The sequence below is a fragment of the Pundamilia nyererei genome, unplaced genomic scaffold, assembly GCF_000239375.1.
Source record: "Pundamilia nyererei isolate P.nyererei 1_Seehausen unplaced genomic scaffold, PunNye1.0 scaffold00215, whole genome shotgun sequence".
In the NCBI taxonomy this organism is placed as follows: Eukaryota; Metazoa; Chordata; class Actinopteri; order Cichliformes; family Cichlidae; genus Pundamilia; species Pundamilia nyererei.
In genome coordinates this window covers 263,149-274,368 of record NW_005187616.1, presented here as the reverse complement: position 1 = coordinate 274,368, position 11,220 = coordinate 263,149, and the positions used below count along the sequence as shown (strand labels likewise).

The following is an 11,220-nucleotide window of genomic DNA, read 5'->3' as shown; positions in this document are numbered from 1 at the left end:
AGAGCCTTCAGTTTTCAGGCCCCTCTTCTGTGGAACCAGCTTCCAGTTTGGATTCGGGAGACAGACACTATCTCTAATTTTAAGATTAGGCTTAAAACTTTCCTTTGTGCTAAAGCATATAGTTAGGGCTGGACCAGGTGACTCTGAATCCTCCCTTAGTTATACTGCAATAGACGTAGGCTGCCGAGGATTCCCATGATGCACTGAGTTTTTCCTTTCCAGTCACCTTTCTCACTCACTATGTGAGTTTTCTCTCTGGCTCTCAGCGAAGGCGGTCGCACTTTTCTCCTCTCCTCCTTTCCCCTATCTTCCCTGCTTAGCTGCTTATGTCCTTGTCTTGTCTTGTGTTTTTTTTTCACTTCCCTGGAACACTCTTTCACAGTCTGTGTCTAAAACCTAAAGGGATTTGATCAACTGGTCTCTGAATGCTATTGTCACCCTTTTCTCAACGAGAAGTCTGGGCTTGGGAGAGCCCGAGTGCCCTGGAGGGACTTTCCCTGCCGGGTACACGATGGACGGGTGGCAGAAATGGAGGATCGTGTGCCTGGCGGGACCGTCGGTCGAGGACGCTGCAGATATCTACCTATTCGGAACCATGGTAACAGGGTTCTTGCTGATCGGAGCTGGCTTGGCCCTTGCTTATCGGAGAATAAAAGCGGAACCGGCTGTTCAAACCCCCACAAAGCTGCCCGCTGAGATTGAATTGACGGGATGAGGCGCGGTTTTTCAGACAGGGCTCACAGACGGGAGCATGGTTGAGAGCTTGGAGGCGATTGCGGCTGCAGTGGATACTCAGAACAACATCTCTGAGCGGATATTGGGATACATCAGGGAAGAATCCGCTCAAAACAACACCTATGGGCGGAAGCTGGAATACATCACGGATCAGTTGGCTGCAGTCGTGAGGTCTCAGAATCTGTTCTGTGAGCAAAAGAGCAACTAGACCACGGAACTGAAGGTAAATAACATCATGAAGGAACTAGCAGCTATCGAACTAAAAAACAGCTCAAAATTCTCATGAGTTGTTGGAAAAGAAAATCGCCATCATAATGCAGCTACCCGTCCGGCGCCAGCTGTGGACTCAAAGCTGGAGCCGAACAAACAACTCCCTGATAACGACTGTGTTTAGACTGTTCCTTCCCATTCCATGCAAGGCCACCTGGGTTGGCTGGGGACTGTTTACTTAGCCTGGCAGGGCGAAGAACGCTCTCTCAGCTGAACTATGGACACGCATACACATACACTCACACTCACACTGATAACCACACACTCATCCCCCCTCCCTTTCCAACGCCTTCGATGCTTGTTTCCTGCGAGGGAACACGGCGGGTCTGTGTGCCGCGCTGGAATGGTAGCGCTGTGCAGGGCGGCTGCTGTGTTCGCTTCGGATTACTCCTCACCCCCCACCCAACCCTGTGGCTTGTCATGTCTTCACAATGTTGTGCTGTGGACATTTATGTGCTTTTTGTGCAGAGCAGTTTTTTTTCTTTCCTGTTCTCATGCTGTCCTACTATGGAAGCATAGCATGAGTAGGGGTATCCCCATGTAATGTTTGTGCTATATGTGTAAGGTCGGGGGGGGGGGTCCCATTTCACTGCAGGGCAACCTGCATGTGACGAATAAAGCTTTGATTGATTGATTGATTGATTGATTGATTGATTGTTAATAGACCTCTCTGCATTGAATCATATCTGTTATTAACCTCTGTCTCTCTTCCACAGCATGTCTTTTATCCTGTCTTCCTTCTCTCACCCCAACCGGTCACAGCAGATGGCCGCCCCTCCCTGAGCCTGGTTCTGCCGGAGGTTTCTTCCTGTTAAAAGGGAGTTTTTCCTTCCCACTGTCGCCAAAGTGCTTGCTCATAGGGGGTCATGTGATTGTTGGGTTTTTCTCTGTACCTATGAAGTGCCTTGAGGCGACTTTTGTTGTGATTTGGCGCTATATAAATAAAATTGAATTGAATTGAATCCTTTCACAATAATACTGAACATTTTTTCTTAATCTTGTCCACATTTGAAGTTTCAAATTATGTCACCTGTAACGTGAATCTTGATATATGACAGGCATATCACGACAGATGCTGCAACACAAGGTCTCATCTCTCCCAAACAGCCAAGACTAATAAATAAAAAAAATTATAAAATATTAAACATATATATATATATATATGTGTGTGTGTGTGTGTGTGTGTGTGTGTGTGTGTGTGTGTGTGTGTGTACAATATATATAACTAATAATTTCCCAAACTAACCCACATTAGGTCCATAGAAAAACCTAATTTGAGCATTTTAACAGTCAGTTAATAGTAACACCTAACAAAAAAGACAAGTTCACATATTTACTCAAAGACATGCTCGTTTTAGAGAGTTTCTTAAAACAGAGGTAGCTTAGTCTCACAGCTGCACCACTAAACCATTAGATATTGTTTTGTGGTGAAAAAAAATGCTTAAACTACCCAGGAGTCCCTGTACCATAGATATATTTAGTCTCTTAACACCTACCAGGCCATAAGCACATCTAGGGTTAGGCTTCTGTTAGTCATATATTAACTCAAGCATTACAATTACAACAGTTACAACAAGCAGCAAAAGTCCCTTAGAGGTGCATAATAACTGAACACAAACACTACCCTCACAGTTTTTAAAACAAATAAATCCTAAAGAATTTTGGGGTGTGGCAGAACACAGTGTTTTCCAGGAGAGGCAGCTTCCTTCAGGCAATACCTGGGTAAATGTGTCATTACTCTGACTTCTAGATCAATGGAATGCAAAAGTACAGTTCATATGATTGCCGTGGCATACATATATAATATATATAACTAATCAACTGACCTGTTGGTGGTTTGATCTTTAGGCAGGTATGCACCAACCTGCATATGAGATGTCTGAGATAATGACTTAGGAGGACTCATAGATAACTTTTGAATCAAACTGAAACCATTTTTAGCAAAGATGGTAAGGAGCCCTTTAGACCCCTGTTAGACATCTATTCAACAGGAAGCTTCTCAGTGGATGATCACAATGAATTCAAGTCTTATAGCCTGAAATAGCCTGAAAAGACAGCAAGAGAGCATTTGAAACGGATCCATATTATGACTGGCTTTTGTTGCATCATCTTTATGTTTTTTTTCTCAGTTTGCTTTTTCATTTTTCATTCTGTAAAGACATTTTCAGCTTGCTGTTCCAGAAATTTTATAAACAGCAGTGGACACTAACTAAATCCTAACCCTATGAGGGTCACTAATGACAAAGCTGATGTTGAGAGCTTTGAAAAAGGCATTTTTTGCATTTCTGAAATAGTGTGGTCAGTGGACTGGTAGTTACAACACGTTTCTAAATAATCACTCAAAGTGCTTTGTACTAACAGCCTCATTCACCAAACAACACACATATCAATGCAATGCTTTTTATTTAATGCCTGAGCACTTTGCATAACACACACACACAAACATATCTGGGAACCCAGGGCTCAGTATCTTAGGACATTCATGCTGACTGACTCATCACCCTTCCAATTAATAAATAACCTACTCTACCTCCTGAGCCTTCCTCCACACTTGTTATGTGAACCAAAGTGAAACTAATTTTAGCATAGATAGTTATGAATCATTTGGACGTGTAATCAGGTTGTATTCAGTCTTTGCAGTAGCCTTAAAAAGCAGCTTATCAATTTTCAACCAAATGCGGATTTAACTGCATGACAGCAGCTCATGGGCAAGACATGTAGGTTATTGTTTTCTTAGTCACACACTATGTTAATGTTATCTTACAAATGAATTCACTGGTATTAAACATTTTCTGATGAAACATTTCTAACTGGGCATTTCACTTTGGTTAAAAAAAACCTGCATAAAAAGGAGTGGATGCTATTGAAACCCAAACTCTACCCAGAACCAGTTAGGTTTGAATTTTTCTTTTTTTTTAAAGTAAGGCAAAGGTCTGTGTGTGCAATTTCAAAATGGGGTGATCTAGACTTTGACATTTGAAATGTAAGCCTTTTTAATCTTGATGTCTCTGTGTTATTTATCTGTCTGATAACATAGAATGCATAAAGTCTTTGCAAAACCCTGAAAAAACAACTTATCATTTGTGACTTTTTAACCACTTGTTGGGTTTATGGTTAGTTTTTTCATAGACTAGAAGGCATTACCTTTTCCATTAAATCATATAGATTTATTTTGGCATCATTTTCATGTTTCAATTAGGCAAACAAGTATACACAAAGGAGCAACCCTACCCTGTACTGTAGATGAGATAAAACAAACAAACAAACAAACATCTGTTTTAGATGTGATGCAATAAACTTTCACTTTTTAATCCGGTTTAATCTCTTTAAGATCTGACAGTTATGTATCATTTAGACGTCTGTTAAACCACAGATGAACAGAAAACTTGAGTAGGTAAAGGACTGGAATGAATTCAAGCCTTAAAAAAAGCCATTGGCAGACTTTTTTCTTTTACGAGTGCATGTCTAGGTAAACAGAGACTCTTCTTTAGCACCACAGCCTGAGTCATAACTGTGAAAAAAAAATCTTTTGACTTGTTGGAATCAGATGAGGAAACAAGCTGAATGTAAAGAGCAACACATGACACATTATAACCGGACTCTAGTCTAGTGAACGTGGGTCAGTGTGGGAAGTGGTGTATGCTCCTCCTCACTCTCTCTCCTCTCCCTTCCTGTCTGCACGAAGGGACAGATGAGGTAATTCCAGTTTTTTTGGTGTAGGCGTTTAGCTGCTATAAGAGTGTGTGCATGTATCAGTCAGAAGCAGCTTTATTCCTAGACCAGTCTCTCTTGTTGAAGACATTATGGGACAGAAAGTGATGGGACCCACCGTACCTGCTGGGGCTGCCTGTGGGGATGCTTTGATAAATGTGAGCTCAGACGAATCTGTGCTGATCCTCATCAATCACTGCCGGGACATGAAGAGGCAGGAGGCGAGGCTCCGGCTAATCACTCTGCTCCTTCTGCTCGGCTGTACTGCACTGTTTGTTTACAGCACGTGTGCTAATTTAGGGCAGCATGGAAAATCTGGATCCAGCAGAGACGGGGTGAGTTGTTTTTTCCTTGGAGAGCTTTAGTCTGTCTGAAGCAGTGATGCGACAGACTTACCTTAGCAGGAATGTTGACTGCAATTCTATTAAACCTTTTTGCATTGCACTTAAATCATAAACGCATTTCGGACAGATTACGCTGTCTAACTTGTCTGATAAAGTCGACTCATACAGACATTGATAGATGTGCCCAGATTGTGGTATTGTATTTTGTGGTGCTATATTATCGATTGCCGTGTGTGCGCACTTCATGACAGATTTTATTTTAATAGTAAGGAAACTGTACTGGCTGGTATCACTGAAAACACGAGAGCTGATTGTTTTGATTTGCGCCCGATCCCTCTGAGCAACATTCCTGTGATTCTTGTGCTCCCTGCATTTGAGTTTCTAGTATTTCAGCTTCTTAGCAGACAGTTACGCAGGTTTTGCTCCAACAACAGTGTGTTGCTGATTTTTATTACTGTTTTTAACTGTAGTGTTAAACACATATCCGCCAGTTAAAGTTATTTTTACAAGCACAAGCATGCTGTGGGCTCTTTTTCTTACAGGTTAACATAGTTTAATGAATTTTGTGTTGCTGGACATAAGTTTTCAAATTTTTGCGTGAATACAAATTTTTAAAAACAGACCATCAATGACTGCAAAGCTCTACACGACTCAAGGTTTTATTAAAGTTAATTCTCCTTTATTCCCAGAGTGCAGAAGACCAAACTCCAGCCTACTCAAAGCAAGAGAGAGGGTGCCCTGAAGGTATGTCATGTCTTTTAATCTATTTTTAATTATATGTGTTGTTACTGGGAATACATGTATTTCAAGCTGCTCTGTTCTCCAGTCTTTTTGGCTAATCTCCCATACTGTACCTGAAAGAACACACTCACGCTTGTGTTTGCTTTATGCAAACACTTTCTCCAAGATATTATAACAAGGGAAAACAACTCATTTCAGTTTCTCTCTTCTTCTGTCTAGTTCCACATGCAGAAACTGTTCAAAGGCAAGCGGAAACACAAAAAATTCATCTCCGTAAGTGTCTCATGTTAGTTTACACCATCTATGTTGTGCTTTCCATGTGTTTATATGTAACTGTGTGAGGTATTAAAGAGCTCTCAGAGGGATATGAACAAATCCTTAATTGCATACAGTTATAGATTATAGAATTATAGCTATAGATTGAGGGGGACAATCCAGCTGTGCATAAATACTTGAAAAGCTGCAGCATGAAAAGCTGGAATGTACTTAAAGGTTAGACGAGCCTCCGGGCTCAGAGGCAGCTAAAACAAATAGAAACACAATAGAAAAGGTTGTGATGTTTCGTCAGAATCAGAATCTTTATTGTCATTGTGCTTTAAGAACAACGAAAATTGTATGCAAACCCTTTTAGCGCAAGCGAAAAGAGCACCCTTTTAAGAGAAACAAAAAGAATACATATACAATAAGTTAAAAAAGGATCTCAGGATGTGAGTGATTCAGTGACTCACAGGCTGATATCCTCTCTTGCAGAGTCTACCGGAAAGGCTAATGGATCTTACATCACGTGGGCTCCTATACTGGGAAAAATGAACTACAACAAAGAGAAGAATGCCATTGTGATTCCCACGACTGGTATCTACTTCATCTACCTGAGGTTTACTTTAAGCTGTAATGATGATGTGAAAGGTTCCAAATTCCAGAAATTCCATATACAGCTGCACCGTTGGAGTGAAGCATACGGTAAAGTCACTACAGAACTGGATGCCTGGGAGAGTGTCAAGTGTCAGACAAAAGACTACCAGACCTTGTTTGTGGGGCAGCTTTTTGACCGGTTAGATGGAGAATTTTTGAGCGTGAAAGTCATAGATGGCTACAACCTGATCAAGACATCCTTTTTTGGCGCTTTTCTCCAATAATTATTGTACGTGATCATGGTCTCATTCTTAATGCATTTACTTTTTAAGTTAATATAACTTGGTGTTCTATAGGGTTAGGGTTGTGTTTGGTTTGGTTTTAGCCACATGCTAAATAGGCTAATTTCCAGAAACAAGACAAATTTGCCTTTCAGATGTATTATCATATATTCAATGAGGCCCCGTAATTTGAAGGGCATGTTAATTGCATCCTAACCTTAGATGGGTCACTGGTAACCTGGTGAATGTTAAGGTTAAAATTTAAACAGTTGTATGCTTTATATTTTTAATCCTGGAACTTAAAGTGCCCTTATGCAAGCCCCTCAGTTCCTCCTGAACCATCCAGTTTGGGGTTTCAGTCTTTCGTTGTGGTTCAAGAGGCAGGTGCTCCACATAAGGGTAATTTCAGTTCATCAGCTTTAAAGACTGAGCATACAAAATGTGTGTGTGTGGTTCTTGTTTTTGAATTTGCACTGAAAAATGGTTTAAAATATTTAAAGAGAATTAATTTCTATTACATTAAATAGATGCAGACATATACCAATATTTTTGAGATATTTAATGAAACCATACCCTCTGCTGTTAAAATTGAAGACCATTATTTATTTTCAGATTACCCACTCATTTATCAATCGTACATGTTTATCCTGTTCCAGTTTGTTATCCCAGTTTGTTATCCCAGTTTGTTATCCCAGTTTGTTATCCCAGAGCTATCTTAGCATGAGATGCTACTGTTGTTTAGTTATTTTGTTAGCCTAGCACCAGCCTTTCAAATAAACCTCTTAGATTTTTCGTACATGCCTAATAACTTTTGTAAGTCTTTATGTGTGTGTGTGTGTGTGTGTGTGTGTGTGTGTGTGTGTGTGTGTGTGTGTGTGTGTGTGTGTGTGTTCAAAAGCCAAACAGAAATGTGTTAATGTTTAAAGAAACCACCACACCAGATATGAACAGACAGGTTTTTGTATTGCTTGTACTCAGGGACGCTTTGGGGAAAAAATGAAACTCTACTAATAAAAGCACAAAACTTACTGATGCTTGTCTCTTGCTTCTTATTTTATTCATATTTTATTGTTAGTCTCATGGTGGTGATTTTCACACTGCATTCGTTTAGATTAAATGACTTTAACCAGATATTTGTTGATTAAAACCTCTTGATTAAAATTGAAACTTTTTTCCACATGACTGTTTGTGCTTTCTACAAGTATTACAGATCACAGCAGGAAATATATCAAATCTGATGCTGAATATCTGGATGCTTCTGGCAGGCTACACTACAAAGATTTTTTCTTATTATTACTGTTATTAGTAGACTGCCTGTATTAATCCTTGTGTCAGATTTGTGAATTTATTCACTGACTTTCATCTGCTTATGTAATAGTAAACTTGATGAAACTTGGAAGTGGGAGGAGGGGAAAGGGAATTGGAGAAAGCAGGAATAACAACATGTGTAATGCAAAGAGGTTAGTCACCTCAGCTTAAGAGCTAAAAATACATATTGAGTCAATAAATATAATGAACAGTGTGGGAGCTGACGACATGAAATGTTTTTCATGGCGAGCCTTTGAATCGTGAGATAATGACACGATTCACTCACATGAAGCTACACTTCAAGCTGAGGAAATTCCTCTGTGTGAGTAATTCGTTTATCCACACCCTCTTGCATCACAACGTTTCTGCAGTAGCGTGGAGGGTTTTGAACTTTACAGTGATAACTGACGGCAGCAATGATGCAGCTCTATTTCTTATTAGTAACTTTCCTGTCTGACCTGAGGAACAACAGAGTAAAAGCTTTAAAAGGCAACACTACCTTAACCTGGTCTTTTATAGAAACGCACATCCAACAACAAGAACAGATACAGCTTAGAGGGATTATCAATGTTATTTCTTTATAAAAAAAAAAAATCCGCCAGATAAAAGGTTGGAATTAATTCAAAGTATTTTCCTGAAGGAAAGTGGATAAGGCCATCTTGAGGCTGCAAGAAAAGGCAGAGACCATCAGATTTTTGAACATCCTGAAAAGAAAAAAAATGCATGTATGATCACTGGATCCTTTCAGTTCTATTCAAATTAATCTACAAAGTGCCACTTCAAGGAGCTTTACACTGACAGTAATACAGAGGGAAGCTCAACAAGCACTTTGCAACATTGGGATGGAAAAACTCACTTTAGCAGGAATAAAACTTGCAGAACCACGCTCAGGGAGTGGTAGCTATCAGTCGTGACTATTGTAAAAGCACTTCACTCTCAGGAGGCAGAGCCTTCAGGTTTCAATCACTATGTGATTATACATTTAATCATTAGATATTATTGTAGGTTCTTTACCTTACAATAGTAGTGGCCTCAAGGTGCGTTATATTATGATTTGATGCTAAATAAATCAATCTGAATTGAATTGAGTTGAAACAGTAAAGTAGTTTTAAACTATGTTTTCAAAAAGTGCTCCAGGCTGAGTCATGTCCTGTTCCAACAGCTTGAGTAGCTGTGGCATTCTTACAGCTTCCTCTTTTTACTTTTTACTGAAAGTAGGGTTTGGCAATCATGCTCAGTCCATGTTCTATCAGAGGAAACGTATAACCACAACCTGCTGTCCAAGACACCACATGTATTACTGTTATTAATTTCTGGATGGAGACAAGACGCAGTTCAGCAGATTTTGTGTTTGTGTCAGGATGATTTGCATAAATGCTTTCCCCTTCTTTTTTTTTGGTTTAGTGAGCCATTGGTATGAAGGCACTGTCTGGAAGATCAGGGGTGTTTTGGTCCATATGCGAGGTAATATGGCATAGAGCCACATGAGTGTACAGAATTTACCACAGAACCTTCCTATTTTGAGGTCACACATGTTAATTATAGGGTTCCAAAAAAAAAAGGATTGTCACCAGCATGGGCATCTGGTCAGCCAGTGTTTCAGGTTTATTTGACTTTTAGATCAAAATTACTTTAAATGAATAACGGAAAGACACCCATGGACTGTGAAACCCTCAAAAGGGACAAATTAGGGTTAGACTTTGAATCTAATCAGTATCTAATTTTCCATAATCAGTCATTTTTTTGCTAGGTTATTTAAACAGTAAGGATACTTCAGTCATAAATATACATAGATAAGCATGTAATTACATCTTCAACAACAATGTTCATAAACTGTCAAGGGACATTAAAATTTGTGCCTTCAGACTGAAGATATGATGGATTATCCCTATATTTTATTGTTGGAGAAGGGATTCCCTTCTCCAACAATGGGCAGAAATCTGTGCCATCAGAAACTGAATATGAATAAGTAACATTTGAATTTGAATTGCTCGGATTGAATCTGAATTGTAACTTGAATAAATGCTTTTAAAAACTGAATATGAATTAGCCTAATTTGAAATTCAATTTATTTGTTTGAAAACGATCATCACTACATTGAAATTGAATTTTATAGTTTGAAAATGAATCCATTTGCTTTGAAACCGTATTTTATCCTTTAAAAATTTAGCTCTCGAATAATTGCAGATTCACTTCTCACCATTCAGTTTCAGTTCTACAGTAGATTAAAATGCAGAGAGCATGTCAGACAGGCTGCCATCTGAGACAGCATTGGAAGTGAATAGTAATTTGCGTCAAGGTAAGTACAAATGGAAAGGTGATTTTAACTGTGGGGGTGATGCAGTTAAAGCATATGTAGGTTGGAGCACAGAGTTTTGCCGTTACTCAGATACCATAACTGAAAGTCCCTTCACTCTCGTTTGCTCCTGGACCTAATGAGAAATGAATGATTTTAACTGTCTGTGTTTATTTAGTCATTAATCATTGGGCCATTTTACAACTGCCCCCTCTACTGAACAACTGTTTCATACTGTGTTTGCTTTGCACTTAAGTCTTGAGTCTGAGCTGTCTCCACCCAATTATTTCAACACAACACTGACCTCTACTATTCCACTTGCTGTGTGCGTTTCACAACACAGTTGTTGCAAGAAGTTCAAGAAAACTCATGCATTCATTCACTTACAAAGGTGCATTTGGGCAGTTGCATTCGCTCATATGGGAACCTCAAATCACAGAACTGCAGTTTTAGGTAGTAAAAACCTACTTTTGTCTGTTCCCTTGTCCAGGAGAGGTCACCCAAGCAGGTAGCTGCACATGTTTGATTTGGCAGAGTTTTGCACCAAATACTCTTCCTGTTGTAACCCTGAAGGGATTTGTATCATTGGCTGGACCCAAACTAGCCCAGTGAATGTGTATATCACTACACTATGAAGCAACTTTGTAGCTGAGAGTCATATAAAAATAATAATGAATACATA

The 11,220-nt window shown here is 39.4% G+C and overlaps 1 protein-coding gene across 1 annotated transcript; it reads left to right on the top strand.

Moving 5' to 3' along the window:
* Positions 1–4,687: 4,687 nt before the first annotated feature.
* Positions 4,688–7,803, top strand: LOC102199037 (uncharacterized). The gene is made up of 4 exons (XM_005748152.1): positions 4,688–5,051; positions 5,750–5,804; positions 6,021–6,074; positions 6,552–7,803. Exons 1-4 carry the CDS (start codon positions 4,809–4,811, stop codon positions 6,935–6,937), a joined length of 738 nt encoding a protein of 245 aa, XP_005748209.1. The 5' UTR covers positions 4,688–4,808; the 3' UTR covers positions 6,938–7,803.
* Positions 7,804–11,220: the final 3,417 nt, after the last annotated feature.

Excerpts from the sequence above, each read along its gene's own strand:
- LOC102199037 (XM_005748152.1), top strand. The coding sequence starts at position 4,809 with ATGGGACAGAAAGTGATGGGACCCACCGTACCTGCTGGGGCTGCCTGT. Across the intron at positions 5,805-6,020 it reads AGAGAGAGGGTGCCCTGAAG|TTCCACATGCAGAAACTGTT; the intron begins GTATGTCATGTC and ends TCTTCTGTCTAG. Across the intron at positions 6,075-6,551 it reads AACACAAAAAATTCATCTCC|AGTCTACCGGAAAGGCTAAT; the intron begins GTAAGTGTCTCA and ends CCTCTCTTGCAG.